The 19,841-nt window shown below is 37.3% G+C and overlaps 1 protein-coding gene across 1 annotated transcript in view; it reads left to right on the top strand.

Annotated features, from left to right (window-relative positions):
• The first annotated feature begins 537 nt into the window (after positions 1 to 537).
• LOC135719182 (protein FAM107B) overlaps positions 538 to 19,841 on the top strand; it is a 36,871-nt gene continuing 17,567 nt past the window's right edge. The window contains exons 1-2 of the mRNA XM_065241767.2: positions 538 to 683; positions 18,210 to 18,270. Coding sequence (XP_065097839.1) covers positions 660 to 683; positions 18,210 to 18,270 — 85 coding nt within the window. The 5' untranslated portion in view covers positions 538 to 659. The remainder of the gene's footprint in view (positions 684 to 18,209; positions 18,271 to 19,841) is intronic.

Here is a 19,841-nt window from a genome sequence, read left to right as displayed (position 1 = left end):
CAACCCAGCATCGGGTCAAAAAAGCGCAAACCCAATCCAAATTACAAGGGTTGTTTTAACCCGTTTTTTTTTTTTTTTGACCCAATGCTGGGTCAAAAATAACACATTTAAAAATTAAAACACATTAACAAATTAAAAATAACACATCACTTTTTGGGATGTTTTCTACAAATGCTTTTTATAATCCCAGCATAAACTGCCCACCATCCTGGAAATCCTGAAAGTGAGGGCATCCTACCATGAGCTTCCCCAAGACTTCCTATCCTGTCAGTGTGAATTAGCATAATCTTCCCTAAATGGACAAATCCTATAACTAAAGCACACAAACAGGTGTCTTTGACGGACTCACATACTAAACTGGCTGTACGCCTCTGTTTAGGTCTAAATCAGTCCATTAAGTTTGAATTAAACCTAAGAATGGAAGGCAGTGAAAGTTGATAACAAGCTGGACATTATTATCTAACCAGGCAAGCCACTTTTGCTTCTGCCAGTGAGAGCGCGAGGGCTTTTCAATCTTCAGCTCCCCCTCCCTGGTGGGGCCGGAGTGGACATAGCTCGGGTTCTGGTTGAGCCGAGTTGTGGAGCAGAGTTTGGAAATCTCTGGAGTCTGGGACCCAGCAGACAGACAGGAACCTCATCACACCCCACAAAGCCTTAGCATGGGGGCGTCTTACGGAAAGAAAGTAAGTGAACGTTTGTCATTTATATTAAGCTGTTAATTGTGCGACTGGTGAGTGGACAACAAAGGCCGCAATGTGTTTACACACTTGACGTGTGCCTTTTAAGAGGGTCATATGGTTTGAACGTTTGGAAAATCATCATCAGTAATCTAAGGCATTGCTACATTTATGCTTTATTATTGAAGAAAGGTGTTGTTGTGAATATATACAGTACTTAATGTTTTAGTGTTTTTTGTTTTAAAAGGTCAAGCAGCATTCATGGTTTAAATTGTCTAGGGCAGGGGTCTCCAACCTTTTTGTGAGAAAAAGGGCTACCACAATGGATAAAACAATGTGGAGGGCTACTTTTTCATAGTTATCTACTCAAATGTTTGTTTTACTTGTTGATTCTAATTTATTTTACTTGTTGATATGTTTTGTCATTGTTTAAAATGTTAACACATAAAAGAAGCAAAGCTAATATAACATCCCAGACTCTGTGCGGGCAACCTGGTGCCCGTGGGCACCCTGTTGGAGACCACTGGTCTAGGGTTTTTCTCAAACTTATTTGCATTGGATATGACATTTCAAGATGCTCTATGATGATTTTTGTGATAAACCTTGCTCCACATCATAATTGTTTTATATTGCAGTTTTAACATTGTTATACCAAACTGCTTTAGGTTCATATTGTACATGGCACAAAGTTTTAAACTGATGGTCTTATTAACAAATATTCAAGCTATGGGGTGGGCTGCATACTGGAAAGGTGTGGATGAAGGGTGTGGTGGTGGTGACTGAGTTGACTCATTGCCAGTCCTTCAAGTGACAGCTGACAGCTGCTATAGAGAGGGTTACTGAAGGATTATGGGATTCTGGAGACACTTCTTATTATCGATGTCTGAGACATTTGACTGTACAAACGACTGTAAGATTTATCAGAGCAAAGAGTCACAACCAAAGAATCAAAACTAAAATCCTGATTTACACTTATAAAATGATAATACTGGAGAATGTGTATATTGTGACTATTTAAGGGTTAATTATAGTTGTGCGTACGTCCTACAGCGTAGCGTTGGTTTTCATATATACTAGTAGCGATGCAAAGTCTGATTCATTTCCACGAACCGGCTCTTTTCAGACAGTTCGGCTCATTGAACCAGTTGCTGATTCACCGGTTCCTGACGTCATCAAGAAATGACATTACTACGCATTTATTTTCTAACTACTTTTATCAATCAAACATTTAAATTAAGTCGTTTTTGTCAACACATTAAAACATTTAAATAAAAATTTGTTTTTGTGAAGGCATAGCTGATTTATTGCCTTTCATTCACAAGTTAGTAGTTTGTGGTCATAGTTTCAATCGCGGATTCTTGGATAAGATTCCTAAAAGACACTGATGCAGAATTGCAGATGTGTTCTACATATCCTAAGTATAAAGAATAAATAAACTTGTCTTTTAAACTCCTTAAACAACTAAAATATGATTTGCATGCACAATAAATCATTCAAATCCTCAGTGATACACACTCAGCGTCAACAACTCATCTGTCAGAATCGTCGTCAATCCTCGCCTAAGCAATCATCGACAAACTTCATTTCGTTGTTTTTGAGTCCGACGTGCTATTTCGGCTGTGCGTCCTGTGTCATCAACCCAGAACCTATGCCCAAAACTAAAGTTAGATTCGGTTAGATTTGTGAACCGGCTTGACCAGTTACTTCCTGAGAACCGGCTCAAAAGAACAATTCACAGTTTTTTTACCTGACGGGGGGGTTCTAGTGGACCAATTACAGTGCTTGCGGTCCGCGAAGAACTAACACGCTGTTAAAAATTTGGCAATGTGCACGTCAGGCTACGCAGTGGTTATGGATAACCTACGGCATAGCTACGGCATAGACCTTACACACAACTATAATTTGGACTTTATTACACTTACATTTTACATTTATGCATTCGGCAGACACTGGGTTAAAAATGACCCAATGCTGGGTTGTTATTACCCAATGTCGGGTTGTTTTAGCCCAACTGCTGGGTTATTATAACTCATGGTTGGCAATTTTTGCAATTTTTAGAGTAGGTATACTGTAAAAAAAATCCTTACATTTTTAAGTTTAAACAACTTGAATTAACAAGTCATTTCAATGTTCTTGACTAGTGAGGAGTTGGTATTAATTTTAGCAATGCTGACATCGCGAGCACTCCCGTCGAATATCTGAGGCGAAACATTGTATCAATCTGCTTGTTACTTTAAAATGCGTGTGATGCAATATCCACTTCTCACCGCATGTTTTTTTTACTAAATACTACAATAAATGCTTGATGATTAACTAACGGAAGCATTTGATATTTTGAGCTTTCAGTACTGAGGTGTTTTTATTTTACAGCAACTGTTTTTTGTGTCACTTTCAACCGGTCGTTGTGCTTCCGCTAGACTCGAGGCACAACTGAAAAGTAGGGTTGACAAAATATATATCTTTTATATTGGTACTGACGAAATTTCATTAAAACCTAGGAAGGAGAAGGTATTTAAATAAATTGCGGAAATATGGTAGTCACGTTTGTGGTGGTAGATTAATCACAGTGCTGGGATCAATTTTTGGGATCAAACTCATAACCTTTTAGGTTGCTAATGCTGCATGTTATATTTTTATATGATCTTAAACCAGATCTTGTAGCTCAGAACGTAAGTGAAATATGAATATTGGACAGATGGTTGTTTTGATAACTCGGCAGTGATTGGGATGTCTGGAGTGCCATTGGACTTCTGTTGTGTCTAAGGTGCAGGAGGAGAAAGCGGTTCTCAGTAAGGCATCTGAAAATGTCAACTCGTCAGAGCTGTAATTTCATCCTCTCTGCCAGCTTCCGGGGCTGCTTGGCATGAACTGAATACCTCGATTCGCCCTCGCTGCGCTGTTATAGACCCTCACATCACCAAACCCCCCTTTCACTTTCCCACACGGGCTGCAAGTGGAGGCCTGCAAGAGTTTAGACAGATCATGCAGACATTTTGTTGTGTCTGGTTAACTTTGCTCAGTGTTAAATCTTATTCCATTGGAGCGCGGATCCTGCTGGTGGCATTTCACACATGGGAGCACAAGAAGCACCTGCGTAAGGCGCTATCGCTGGAACCTTGTGCTACAACTGACAGAAACCGGTTTCGTTCCAAGCTAAAAAAAAAGCACCTCTGTTGAGCCTGGCTGTGTTTGGAAAGTACTGTCATGATGCTTTTTACAGTATGCAGTATATGCATACTGTGAACGATATGCAAATTGTCTGTATTTATGTAATACCCAGAAGACCCACTAGATTAAGTTGATGGAAAAGCAGGGCTGGTAGCTGGGTTTGAGAATATGGTAGCAAAAATGAATTAATGTACATTTTAAAAAGTAATTGTTAACAACAAAAACCAAGCAACGGTTTAACTATAACCCAACATGTGTTCTGTCCAATATTTAGAGAGTAAATAACATTAAAAAAATACTATAATAAAATAAAAAATATTGAGATTTAATTTTTGATATGCATAAAATATAAAACTTGAAAGCCTAAAATTGACCAAATAACCAAAAACTACATTGCCTCAAAAAACAATTCAAGAAATTATAAATGTATTGCTATTAAACATTTTTAAATTATATCATCTGACAATCCAACTGTTAGCTGGTTTGCTGCTAATAAACAGCTTGGACCAGTTAATGACTAGTAAAGAAAATTTAGAAACCACGACCTACCAAATCTCAAAGCACAGCTACCAGCTTAAGTCCCAGAATGGTTGTCAAAATTTCCAGCAAAATTGGCATATACTGTAGTGTTGTATCCCAGAATACATTGCACTCAACCTTCTATTTCCAGTATGACAACGTAAGATTTGTTTGTTTAAATAATAATTATAGAATTTGAAGATCTGAATTAAACGTGTAACAGAATTATGTGACAACAGAGTTTGGGGGCAAGTCTAGAACAAATTATGAATTTTTCATGAATTTTTAATGAAATACAAATATAAGAATTCATATTTTATTCTTCTAATCTTAATATTTTAATGGGTATACTGGGTAAATTGAGGCTAAAATAGTTTTAATTCATTTAAACCATATTTAAGTCTTTCCCCACCATTGACGAGTAATCTCGTCAATTAAAGGCACACTGCGGAGTTTTTAGTCACTATGGAGTGCTTGACATGTATTTTTCACGTCTAGCGCCCCTAGAGGCCACAAGCGCCACAGCACTGTTGCATAGGAAAAGAAGACAACTCTTTAGGTCACAAAGTGTGCCTTCCAGCATGTCATATAAATATAATTTCATGGGTTTTATTTTTTTTTAAACGCCAAAAGATTGCGTAGCTCGCGTTTACAAGCCAGTTTTAATGGTGGTCCCTTGGTTAAAGTTTATATTAAAAATTACCTTAAAGGGGAAATGAACCGGGATCGCCCGTGTCGTAGGTCCATGAGGTTACCACGGCGCCACAGTGTCACATGATTTAAGTCTCTCTCTACACTCCTCAAGTAGCCTCCAGTAAAATTCACGTAAAAAATGTGTTTGGGCGCCAGACAGGACTTATATATGCAAGCATTATAACATTACTTACTAGTACAAAAGCATGCGGGCCAAGTCAGCATTGTCAGAAACCCCTCCTCCTCCTTCTTTAGTTCACGTCAGCAAGCGAACGCTGGCCCAATATAATTGATCCTCGTCCTTTTTATACAGTCACTCTCCTGTTTTCTCTTTCTGGCCTATACTCCGACAAAACCTTGGGTTTCTTTTTCTTAGTTGCTGCTTCGGCCATGACAAAAACATTAGGAAAATAAATAGTTGCGCTCTCACGTCCCAATTTGAGGCAGTGGAGGAAGTGACATATGCCGTAAAGCAGATTTTTGTAGTTCCTTTTTGTGCTCGGGTTACTACACGAAAGCCCAAGTCTAAAAGTACGAGTAAAAGCGATACAGACCCCATCAGGCTATGGTAGACATGTCATTCAACCTATTTTAAGTCGATGTACCATCACAAGAGTCTTGAAAATATATATAATTAAGGCTGAAAAACTTCAAAGTGTCACTTTAAGAGAAAACATCTCCCTGCATGCCAATTATGCTTTCCATTGAGTTTTTGCGGTAGTCTGTAATTTATCTGTAATTTAATCTGTAATATAAACTCTATTATCCACTTGATGGCGCTCTTTCCCAATTTATAAAAAACTGAAGCAAAAACTAATTAAATTAATTTTAAACTCTGTGTATGTTTTGATAATCGTTCTGAATCTGATCTCTAACAAAATTCCTTTACATGATGCAATTATCACAGCTTTTTGCTCAAAATGTTGTCTTTTTGAAGAAACCAACCCATATTTAAGAGGTTATAAAAAAAAAAAAAAATTAAGACAGGATAAAGCGTTTTTTTTCCGGTTTGAAAGCAGAGGGTCTGTTCTTTAATTTAATATATTTGTTTATATATTTATAGAAAAAAGTTTTTCTGCAAGGCATTTTGTGAAACTTTTGTGAAAATCACAAAAATTCTGGCGGGGAATGAGTTAAAACCCATTAAGTTGCACTCTCTCGCTAATCTCAAGTATTGCAGTATCCTTGTTTGCCGTTAGGTGCCCCCTCCCAAACCACAAATGCAAAACACAACAACAAGCAAGCACACCTTAAAAAATGAAGTTAAACAATTTTAACTTGTTTTTATAAGTTATGTCAACTTATCACAGGTAAAAACTTAAAACAGTAAGTTGAAATGGCTTGCAAAACCAAGTTGTTTGAATTTCTTTACAGTGTATACTGTGCAATATCCAGTAATCAGTAAGCTAGTATTGAAGTGACCCCTGTTTTAGCTTTGTTGGTGTTAAGGAATAATAAACACTTAAATCTTCTCTGCTATAAAGCTGGTCTGAGATCAGCATTATTAAGAGGACTTCATCAGCCAACTCCCAAGCAGAGCACTTGCATGTGATTGCCCTACTGCTAAATGGGATGTCAAGTTGTGTTAATGCCTCCTGTGCCAGAGACCCACAGAGAAAGATTAGACCAATCAGACCAAATCTTTACTAAATGATCCAACAACAGCCAAGCTAAAAATAATTACTGCCTTTCAAAAACAACCACAGTTATGTTTTTTCGTGGACAGTTTATGGTAAAACTTTACAATCTGTACTACTCATATAAAAAGTTGATTATAAGAGCTGCATGGGTGCTGCATCCAGAAAAGTTTTTTGTTTATCAATACCATTGTTTAGCAATGAAACTGGAAACCTCATGTTGAATAAAATAGCCCACTATAACTGTAGAAAAACAAGCATTATTTGTTCAATTGGATTGCAAATACTATATTTACACAAAGCAGTGACGCAGCTTCTGATTGGCTGTTGTCAAACAGTAAATGCATACCAGCATAAGTGGGTCAGATTCAAAGATGGATACAAATCCCTGCATCTATAAGAACCCGAGAGGCGAGTAACCGGACCTTCAGCCCGGGCAACAAGCGAGTCTCTGATCAATGTACCCTTAAAGCAGAAATTCCTCTCTTTCTCTCATCTGTCTCTCTTTCAACATAAGTGTGGTTTCAATTTCACTCCATTAACAGAAAAAAAACTCTGAAATAAGAAACAACACTTCGATTTGAAGATTGAATTGTAGGCTGCAGGATGAGACTGGTTGTAAATGTTTACCTTTTAAATAAATATTTAGTATTTTCAACAAAAAAACACTTTAGAAACTCAAAAATGTAAATGCATTTTAGTAGATTCTACTGTGATCATGTTGCACTATCTCATATAATATTACGTAATTGCCAGTTACAGACGGTTAGCATTCAGTTCACATACATAAAGAATATAGTTTACAACAGAATGTGTTGAGCTAAGAAAATCCTTCCTAATTGCTTTCAACATGACCACAAAACCAGATCAGGAACGTCGTGTTACCCGATTAAACCAGAGGAATTCAGTAAGCTACATGAACTGGAAGAGGTTTAATTTGTGAGGGAAAAGCAGAAGGGATAAAATATGCATGGATTATGATACACTGCTGCCCACAGACCCATGAATGAGATCTGAGAGCAAAACTGCTTTCCTCATATGTGGATAGCAATGCCAGGGTCATGGGTTTGATTCCCAGGGAATGCACATACATAATTCTACCACATATCAGATTATTGTTTGTAATATACATAAACCTTTAAGCAAAGTAGTGTTCTTGGTGGGAAGCCAAATCTTACTATTTGATGCAGTTTTGCTTCAGGATTACTATGATCTGTTTAGGTCAATATACAAAAAACACAAAAAGTCACATTTGTAAATGCATAAACAATAGCCGTTAGAAATGGTTTTCTCTGTTTTATTATCCAAGAGGAATTGCTTATGTTGTCAGGGATAATACAACTATTTGGACTCATGAGCTGTGCACCAAAAACATTATTTCATGTTGAGGATTACCTAAATTTATCTCATACACATTTGAAAATGTTATTCATACTATTCCCCACCAGGTGGCAGAATCAGTCCAAATGTTAAAACGCCTAATAATTATTGTGTTAAATGTTTGATTTAAAGGACTTTGTCAGAAAAAAGACTGTATTTATCTCAAATCTGTATGAGATAAATTTTCATCATGCAATATTTATATAATAAAATAAAAAATAAAAAGTAAAAGTCAGTACAAAACTCTATAGCATATAGTATTGCAGACATTAAACATTAAACTCTGCAATCTAAACATTAGCGTGCTATTTTTACAACAGGTCAATTCTCAGTGAATTCTCAGAAAAGCTTATTTCAATATATCTTGGTTTTTCTCAAAGGGTTTTTACTCATGTGGCAAGAAGCCATACTTGGGAAAATGTACAGACTATATGTTATTCATTACTTGACATACACTGTAATTTGTAAAAATTTTCAAGTGATGATTTAAAGTGTCTGTGTGATAAGAATATGCAGCACTTCAAAAATAACATTACAACATAAGACGTTTTCAGTCATTAGCAATGCATGCTGTCTTAAAAATAACATGCTAACAGCTGATAATATTGAGCTGTTAAATAACAACTTCACAGAAACTTATTTTTTTATTTTCTGTCATTTATTGTTAGGCTAACTAAGCAGTGACTACTTGAATAGCTATTGTGACTGTATATACAATGAATATATTGTTTAGTAGTTTATCGCTCTGTTTATTACACAGCAAACGTTTTTGCATTTTCTGTCATCTTTTGTAACTTAAGCAGTGTCTATTTGAATAGCTTGGATAACTTTTATCTTTATAGCTTTAATATTTTAGTGAAAGTGCTCTAAAGGACCATTGTGTAGATTTTTAGAGGCATCTAGTGGTGAGATTGTGAATGACAACCGGCTCAGTCCACAGCTCACCCCTCCCTTTCGAAACGCATAGTGAAGTTACGGTGGCCGACACAGGACAAATATGTCATTGTCTGAGACAACATAGTGACAAAACAGTTTGTGTCAGTCCATTAAGGGCTACTGTAGAAACATGATGGCGACTTCCGTATTCATCAGGACCACGTGACGTCACTGTGTGTCATCGCCGCCATTTTTGTTTCCGGTCACAGCTACGCGCTCTGCTTTACTCTATGGTCACAGCAGCAACAACTACCAGATTAAGATCAATAAAACACTCCCAGGAGGTCCACAACAAGATTACAATTTGCCCGGGATATGTTGCGATATTGGCTGTAACAACAGTCGTCAGAGGAATCCCGAACTACAATTTTATTCTATTCCAAAGGAGTTAAATCTGCAGAATAAAGGATTGCCTTCAACAGAAGTGACCAAGGATAACTAAAATGCTAGCCTAATATTAAATGAATAGAAAAAGTTCTCAAGTAATTCAATAATCAAGTAAACAGTAAGTGATAATAATATAAGAACAGAGAAACACATTTAATTTATTATTAAATAAATAAATATAACATTAAATAGCAGACTTTCTTTAGTGTCCCAGCAACTTATTTTAAGGGCTACAAAACAATAAATTGTAAGACATTATGAGGCTGTTTACACTTGGCATTAACATGCGTTTTCATCAATCGGATCACAAGTGGACGACGTTAATGCCAGGTGTAAACGGTGTTCAAAACGTTTTGAGCTCGTCCACTTTCGACCACTTTCAACCACATCCAGAGGTAGTCGAAACCACTTTCGATCGGATCGCTTTGGAGTTGCGGAACGCAAATGTGGTTGAATGTGTTCGAACAGCCACACGCGACCGCCTTCTCTCCACCCATTTATCTAATCTGAGGTATTAAACACAAGTTTTAAGTATTTTCTGACTTCTGGCGTGAACATACGGTGAAAAGCGCTATTTTTAGCCTTTCAATGATAAAACTAAAGAGTGTGATCTCCGTAGTTTCGTTTTGAAAGCGTGTGAAAGTTGCACGATCCTATTTCATCAATTGCGCTGAAAATTCAGAGAAAGCTCTAACATACACACGTACAAAACTCTGTGCAGCATGTATATTTGCTAAACAAGCAGTGGACTCTGACATAATATTAGTTTGCGTCCATATAAACTCATCATTTATACTCATCCCGCTCGTGTTTGAATGACAGCAGAGAGACTCGCCCACCGTCTCACAGACCACCCCCTCACAGTATTCAGGACAGAAGCGTTCGAAAGTGGACAAAAGAGACGGATTTAAATACCAGGTGTAAACGTAATGTGTCTCTCTCGTCCACTTGTGATCCGATCGAGGAAAACACATCTTAATACCAAGTGTAAACAGCCCCTATGATATTGGTTTACCAGATCCATATGAGACAGCATGTGCGTAAAGCAGGTTTCACGAGGACTTTTCATGTGTGTATCGTCATATATGCAATAATGCATTATAACTTACCATTAAACTTAGAAATATAGTAGAGATAATGGTTTTATATGTATTCAGAAGATGTTATTCACTGTTAACTGTGGGGTGCAGGACTGTTATGATAACGGGATACAGCGTGCTATGAGAGTGTTAGTAAATTGTTTATTCGCGTTAGTAAATTAAAGCCAATATTAAAGCCGATATTCACTAAGTTGTCTACCCTATTTGTAATGACAGAGATATTACATTTAATGTATTTTTATAAGGCATTTTTAATTTCTGGAAATATTTAATACAGAATATGATGATCCCATTTTGTTGATTTTGTACTCTTCCGCGATCGTGAACAACTGGAGGGACTGACTGGCAGCCAACATCTAACTCCAGATTGTAAAATCAGTCATTTGTCTTTGTTAAACCCTCATAACACTAATAAATGTGACCATTAAGTGCATTAGATATGCTGTTTTCGCTGCCGAGTCGGACACAAATATGGCGGCGGGCATGGCGGAAGCGACGTCTTTGGTACCCATGAATAAGACCCGTGGTGTACGTAGATAAAAACTCCTGATTCTAAAGGATAATAAAAACAATACAGTTCATTATATAAGGTCTTTATACACCACTGATAATATAGTTATGTAGATCACATTGCATTTCTGTCAAGAGATCAATAATGCACCTTTAAATGGGGGTGACTTTAAAATACCAACTTCTCTGAGAAAGATTTAGCATTTGATTTATGCTCTTTAAAGCACCACATCTAAAAAAAATCTCACTTCGAAATCTAGGTAAACTCACTCGACCCCACTAATCTATTGGTTGTTTAATAATATAGTTAACCATCCTGACCTGAATTGAATTCCAGTGAGTCTGTGACAACACAGTGACTGTGTTTAGCCAAACAGGTCTGTTTGTTGGCACATAAGTGAGTGTATTTGAGTTGGGTTATGCAAGCTTGCACACAATCGACAACACGACACACGTACACTTGTTTAACAACATGGCCCTGAGCAACCCCAGATTTATTACCGTCTCAGCTTCTTTTCATCTCATCAGGAAAGCACAAGATGGACTCTAATCTTGCACAGTCTTTACCATTCCGGCCTCTATTAAAAACACATAATGACCATTAAGGGAAAAGGAAACGTTCAACTGTGTAAGGAAATGAGGGTTTAGAGGTCTCTAAAGGTCTTGAGGTTTAATTATGTAGATTTACATTCATAACAGGTCCAGGCAATGAACCTTAAGATCTGACAAACAGAGCGATCAACTACATTACAATGTATTTGTCGCACATAAAATCACTCTGTTTCATTCTTTGTTTGGTTGCCGCAATGGGTCCCAGTAGATGACTGAAGCGTTGATCCATGCCCATGTTCTGGTAGGTTCTTTGGGTTATTAGTAAGCTGCCTCTCCTTTTCCATGGCCTCCGCTAATTGTTTGTGTTGTCTGGGAAACTTGAGGAGCCTCGGCATGAAACCAGAGCGGCAAGCAGAGTCGAAATCTATTAAAACCACTCTTTTTGTCTGTGACTTGTGCATGAGGATGCAATGTCTTTTTCCAGTATGTGGGTATGGAGATCTGTTCTGATGAGCGTAAATAAAACATGAGATATCAGACAGAAAGGTCAAACGATCACATCGGCCAGTAACTGGACACTACAGGTGGGTCGCTGTGGCATCCAGCCCGTCTTGGAGGACAATGGTGCATTCTGGAGGAGGTCACGCTTGGCTCTCCTTAGGGTTTACTGATGCCAGATTGATTTGGCTGTGGCCTATATTCTGTCCCTTGCGATAGAGGAGAGGACAACTTTGATTTCAGAGACAGATATTGTTTTCTGCATAAATGTTTCTGACTGTTATTGAGCTTGCTGCACTTTTATTATACAGCACTGCACTGTACTGTACTGTATAATATCATACTAACTTATACTGTGTTGTGTTATGTTGTGCTTTACTGTGCTATTCTATAATGTACTGTACTATACTATACTATGACTTTACATTTGTGGATTTCGGTAGGGTTAGGTATACAAGGTTTATTAGTGGGTGTGTGCACTGGGTATATAATTCTTGTGACGTATATTTGAGTGTAACGGGCCAACGGCTTCTGAAATAAAAAAAAGGTAGGCCTGGACTTCGTTCATCGAGAACTGATTGGATTATTTGGGTCATCTTGCAAATTGCTAATCGCTGCAATCTTTTCCCTGACCCCATCCAACTGCCATACCATATGACTGGAAGTAAAGAGAGATTGTTTCGAAAAGGGAAGGAGATTTGCGTTTTGATTAAAGATTATGAGGGCACATGAATTTTTGAAAAATATTGAAGCTCACAGATAAGTAATTTGTAAAAAGAAATACCACAATATTCTAGGGATGCACCGATACTGGTATCGGGTATCGGCCTCGATACCACATTTTCTAAAGTACTCGTACTCGTTAAAAGTCCCCCAATACCTGGAATCGATACCATGGTCTGAGAAATGTCTATGTTTGAGCAGCGTGTAAGGGGTTAATGTCTCTTGTGTTGTCCAAAGAGGCAGAGTTTACAACAAACTGGAAAACTAGTCCTTTGTTTGTTTTTTATTATATGACTAAAGCTGTTACCTGTCAATTTAAATAGTTTTTTTATTAAGTACTCGGTATCGGTATCGGCAAGTACTGAAATGCAAGTACTCGTATTCGTACTCGTATTCCAAAAAAGTGGTATCGGTGCATCCCTACAATATTCCAAAACAAATGAAAGTTTTTCATTTCCATTTCCATTTCATTTTAATTTTTATATGATTTAAAGTGTGATTTTTAAGGACTTGTATTCTTTGTATAGTTCCAGTCTTCAATGACATCATAGTGATACATATCAATTACTGTTGAAAACATTTACCACACAATCAGGACGTATGCAGCATAATTTTTCATTTTTATGGGCTGTAGGTTATTTCGTACTGTACTGAGGGCAGAGCCTTTACAGCTGAATAATCTAATTCACATTCCATTCATACTGAACACAGCTCTTCCATTCATGGATTGACTTTCAGTCGGCATAAGCTTATTTCGACCTGACTTTATTGTTACTCGAGGAGGCTTTGCAGCAGCCTCTTAGTAAGTCTTTGTTGATTATAATACTGTATAAAGCCTCCCTCCACCCAACGAGAGGAGACACAAATCCCCTTTAAATACAAGCAAATTAATTACATCTCAATAAAGCTAGCTTTTCATGTCAGAGCCCAAGAGCTTGTTCACAGTCAAAAAACACATTTGTGCAGGTGTACAGTACATAAACAGTTGGTTTTGTCTGCAAAGGGTATTTAAGGAACAGCTTAACGGAGAAATATTACACACTGGATTTTCCCTGTAGGTGAATGAGAGGTCTATGTAAGCCTATGTAGAAGAGAGAGAGGTGAAAGGAAAGAGATTTGTTATTCGCTCAGAAATGCCATTGTACCCTGTCCTCCATGCCCTCGCCGGGGACACTGAGGTCCTTGTGAAGACCTCAAGCCCGAGCAGATCTCTCCTAGCAACAGCATGCAACCACAGCAACAATATCTATTCACTAAACCAGAGCGTGCCGCTGTGCTTTGAATGTAATTCGGGAAAGAGTCACAAGCCCTCGGGCATTAATCTGCAACGGTTGGCTGATGAAAACCTGGTTGATGTGAGATCCACTGAAACGGATGGGTGGCGTACTCAACCCTTAGTTTCCACTGCAGGATCCCAAAACTCTTAAAGCTGAGAGCATGTTGTTTCTCACACGCTGTGCGTAAATCCTCAGCCAAGTGTGGATATGAAAACTGTTTGACTTGAAAGCTGTTATTACTTCATGCCTGGATTAGAAAGCTTTGTCGACAGTGTTCCTCAGGGTCAACAGAGTAATAAACTATCCAGGTGAAAAATGGATGCATTGTATGTGGAAATACTTAGAAAAATTGTTTTTTATTGTTTAGCTTCTTAGAAAACATTTACTGGCGCGTTATGGTGTGCAGAAACGAATACGCCCATCTACAGCACTTAAAACATAGCATCAAACAATTTTAAGAAGAAGCCTCTCCATGTTTGAGATAGCAGTTTTTGTATATTTAAAAGCGTACATTTTCCGGTTAAAATAGGCTTGTTTTTCTGGAGATTCTAGCGTGCAGCGGGGGGCGTCATTGTCTGTGTGTATAGCTTGTGTTTTCGCCTCCGCCCCCAAAGGGAACAGCATGACTACTAAATAAGGATAGTTCACCCAAAATTGAAAATAATGTCATTAATGACTCACCATTATGTCGTTCTAAACTCAGAAGACCTCTGTTCATCTTTGGAACACAGTTTAAAATGTTTCCATGTCCAGAAAGATAATAAAAACATCATCAAAGTAGTCCATGTGACATGAGTGGGTCAGTAAGAATGTGTTGAAGCATTGAAAATACAGTTTGGTCCAAAAATAGCAGAATTACGACTTTATTCAGCATTGTCTTCTCTTCCGGCTCAAGCGTGAAGTCACGTGACTGTAGTGACGCGGCTGCCCTGTTCCTCAGACATGTTTGCTAAGTTTTTTTTTTTTTTTAAATAAAAGCGTGCGTCTCCCCAGACTGTAAATGAAGCTTGGCGCACAAAACAAAAGAAAAATAAAAGAAGCTGGGGCGGAACAAATAGCAGTCAGCCGCGTCGTACGTCAGCCGCGTCACTGACTTTATGCGGCACCACAGTCGGATGACGTCAAAGTACCGCGAGAGCTCTTCAAGAAATTTAGTTTAATTTCGACTCGCTCTCACGGTACTTTGACGTCTTGCAGCGCAGCATGAGTCCAAACACACAGAAATCGTTGTATTCTTTATATAATTGGCTACATGTTTTGTCTATCAATATTTTCCATGAAGTCACTGGCTGATGGAGGAACGAGCGAGCGATTGGTAACATCTCTAAAGGACGTCACGTTTTCGACGGCGCTGTTTGGATGATCAATAGACCTTTCTCACAACTTCCGTATTTATGACCGGAAATACGCAATCGTCGCGGAAATCTACTTCCTCCGCAGTCAAGGCAATGTAAAAAGCCGTATCTTTTCCATCAATTCCCTGTTGATGGTGAAGTTAGACAGAAGTGGATTCAGGCTATCCGGCGAGACTTATAATGTGTCGTTTTAGTTAACAGTTCAGTAACAGTTAGACTCGCTCTCTACTTACCTAAAAATGTATGGACAAATTCTTCATGGAAAACGTTTTCCTCCATTAGTCGTGTCACATTAGCAAATGTAATATTTGGCAAATCCGTTAACGAAGTTGTGTAGACTCTTTGATCCATTTAAAACTTGCCCGGGTTTATGTTTTTCTAGTGTGTTGACGCTTGACAAGAACTCTGCTTACACGACAATTACGTATTTCCGGTTACTGTGAGAAAGGTATATTATACTACATCCCTATTTAAAATACAAACTTTGAAGGCGTGTTCATGGGTTTAACGGAGTGTAATCTGATATACCCTTACATGTTATGATGTGAATAGTCCTCAGATTGTATAATATATTGTATTACCAGACATTCATGCGAAATCTGATGTAAACAATAGACTATACATCTATATTTCACGGATTATACGCATTTGTGGACAAAAATGGTCATTGGATGATTCACACATCTGAAACAGACTGGATTCGACTTGTGAAAAGGTAATAAGTCCTGTTTATTTTTGCATGTTGTCATTTGGACTTCTGTCATAAAATACTACATATGATGCTAGAACATCTGTATCTCAAAACGGCTTTACAGGGGGTATGGCTTAGCTAATTGAGATGTAAATGAGCCCTGTTGTCTCCCCCAGTTGGAAAGAAAAGTCCCTTTCGTCTCGATTTTCTCGGTTTGAGTATTTCTGAGTTCCTATATACAACTTCTCCAAATCTTATCAGATTTCCATGTGTTACACATCGTTGGAAAGCTTAGAAACTGCCCTTTCAGAATCTGTGAATAACTCAAAATGGCCCAGATCCGACTTGTGTCACATATGTGGTAAAGGCTATTTTTAGGAGTTTTATAGTGTTTATTTGTCTGTTTTTTTTAAATACTGTGTATACACTGCCAGAAAAAGTTCCTTAGCTGTCACTGGGACAGTTATCTTTCAAAAAGTACACCTTTGTACCAAAAAGGTGCATATTAGAAGCCAAACAGTACATAAACATACCTAAAAAGCCTCTTTAAAGGGTACCGTCCCAGTGACAGCTTTTGTATCTTTTTTCTGCCCGTGCATGGTTACATACAATATGGGATATTCATATATGTGGTAAATGCTATTTTTTTAAGTTTTACCGTGTTTTTTGTCTGTTTGGTATGTAATATGGTGTATACACTGGCAGAAAAAAATGGTCCAAAAGCGTCCCTAGCTGTCATTACATTTACATTTATGCATAAGGCAGACCCTTTATTCAAAGCGACTTTAGCACTACGAGGAAAACATTTTCTTTCAGTTTGTGCATTTCCTGGGATAGAACCTATGAACATTTGCACGGCTAAAGCACAATGCTATACCACTGTGCTATAGAGGGTATGCAACAACATTACTTTTCCACGCCAGAGCTCGCCCTGTTGAGTGGCAAAACATTCAACAAAATGGTTGGTTTTCAAAGCAGCTGGTGCAAAAACGCCAATAAAACTGACTATTATCAGCTTAAATTGAATTTAGTTGGCCTTAACAGTGTTCCTAACAACTTGCCAAGCAACCAGTAGTCTGTGGATATTGGCATACCACCTTGGTAGAACACAAGGCTCATCATTATGGATGTTTTTTAATTAAGGCTCACAAACTTTGCAATTACACAGAATAAGAATATTCATTGGTGTATTTTTCATAGGAATGTTTATCCCAAAATTGTACATTCCTGACATATGGCTACTGCTACTAATTTACTTCTCCTTTGAGTGTTTTTGCCATCTGGAAAAAGGTTGCTCCAAATTTTTATTGAATCTGTTTGCACAGTCGATCACACAACTACTTTTTCCATTTTAGACGCGTTTTTCATGCTATGCTAATGCTGTCGCTCAGACTTTTTGCCACTCAGTGGGTGTAACCGCAGTCACTTTCGCCGAAGGTGACATCACGTGCATAACCTCTATACAGAAGCATGCCTCAGTCACTGGGGCTGTATAACCTTTCAAAAAGTAGGCTACAACTTTGCACCTAAAGAGTTTATATTTGTAACTCTGAGGTAAATATTAGTTCCAAACATATACATATCTGTACCTGTATGTAGGCATATTAGGACCTTTTCAAAGGTTACTGCTCCAGTGACACTTTTTTTTTCAAAAATGTTTCTAATAGCATACTTTGGTAAACTACTATTTTGGTTTTCCACAGACGAAAATGTCTAAAATAAATTTGGATCAACATAAGAGTGAGCAAATAATTCTCATTTTGGACTATTTACAAATAAAAACTAAAAAACACTATAAGGTACTCTAAGTATTCATGATAAATACTGTATGTTTTAAGAAGACTGGCACCTCATGCTAGCACTTATCCGAAGAAAAAAATAAGCAGAAAAAACAGTGGGTTTCATGTTTCAAAGTTAGAAGCATAAGGTAATGCGCTTCCAGGTAATTCCTGGGTCTGTGACTACTGATGTCTCTGGTAATATATCCTAAATCAATTGCAGGATGGCCAAGAGCATCAGTAATGCAGTGATTGATGAGATTCATGTGGATATTTGTAAACTGATAAGCCTTTTTTCTTTCTCTCTCTCTCTCTGTCTCTTGCACAGCGGAAGGCGTACAACATTGAGCAACAGAGTGTGAAAAACGCAAAACACCTGAATGGAGCGGGTAAGTCTACACTCATGCATCCTTCAAACAATGAATGAAGAAACAATACAGCACTGCCACAGCTCCTCGTGCTTTGACCTTGTTTCTTGACACGTCACGGCTCAGTCAAAAGACTTCCGATGTTCCTGCCATTCTTCCTGCTGTAAAACAATATAAATGTGCCATGTCCCATTGACCTTGAATAGAGTCCAGAACAAAACATTGTAGGATTGGGTGGTACGTGCAACATGCAGTGGCATAAATGTGTCAACCGGTCATTTTGTTGTACTCTTCGTACTGCAGCAGATATATTTGCATAGCTATCAGTGAGGAAGATTTCTTATGTGTGAAATTTGACAACAAAACATGTCATAAGGATGAGCATGTTGTTACACTGTAAAAAGAGATGATTCAACTTAAAAAAGTGAGTTAATTCAACTTAACAATATTAGTTGACAACTAATTTCTTTGCAGAATTGTTTTTTATTTAACTAATTGAATTAACTTAAAATATTATTGCAACCAGGTAATCTGAAGTTGCACCAACAAATCTTTTTAATAGTGTAGACCTAATGCACACTGTAAAAACTGAAAAGTTGTATCAATTAAAAATGTTTAATTGGTAACACTTAATAAAATGAAATTTTATCAAACAAATTTTTTCACCTAAAGTAAAATTTTCAGTAAAAAATGAGGTTTACCAATTGAAGTAAAGGTTCACTTTTTACAGTGAATTTTGTTTTTCAGATAAGGGAGCTTCATCGCAAACTTAACACGAATGTAACTTTTGCGCAACACAATCTCAAGGCAAGTCGTGGTATAGTAACAGATTATTTAAATTATTTATTTGTTTTTATGGATAAAATTTTTTGCTTTTTTCATGCCATTGAGCAAGAATGTCTTTTTCGTATCACTCAGCATGAATTTCTATAAATTGTTTTTGTGTCGACTTTTCTTTGTGTCATTTAATATTTTGTTTTCTCTTGTTTTTTTTCCTCATTTTAAATCATTGTCGCTTGATGTTTGGGGTTAGATTTTAGGTTTGTGTTAGGATGTAATTTATGTATTGTTTTCTACATGTTTTTCTTCTGATTTTAAAACTATGTTTGCTTGGGGTTGGGGTTAGATTTGGGCTATGATGTCTGAAATGTAACGGAAAGTGGTAACCCCAACCCCCAAGTGACAATGGTAAAAAAATAGGAAAAAACTATGAGAAAACAATACATAAAATGACTCAAAAATGAAAGTCATGCCACAGCCACGAAAAACTATTTATAGAATTTTTTTGCGATCACATCTGTTGCAATTACAATAAGTAGTAAGTTCATAATAATTTAGTTATTATAGTATGTATTAATTTATTTTTATTTGATCATATATTATGTAATTCTTATACCCACTACCCAGGACTATATGACAAAAAAATCTATTGTGCATATTAACAAGTTAAATTAAGCCTTTTTTTAACCTAATGGTCATCATTAGCTAATGCCCAGTGAGCTTGTTATAAATGTAATGGAAAACATAAGTGCATGAGTCTCTGTGTGTATATGATGGATGAAAGCTTTCTCTTAAACTACTGTTCAAGTGAG

Source organism: Paramisgurnus dabryanus, chromosome 14, assembly GCF_030506205.2.
Source record: "Paramisgurnus dabryanus chromosome 14, PD_genome_1.1, whole genome shotgun sequence".
Lineage (NCBI taxonomy): Eukaryota > Metazoa > Chordata > Actinopteri > Cypriniformes > Cobitidae > Paramisgurnus > Paramisgurnus dabryanus.
The sequence above is the reverse complement of the archived record's forward strand: the minus strand, read 5'-3'. Positions and strand labels throughout refer to the sequence as shown.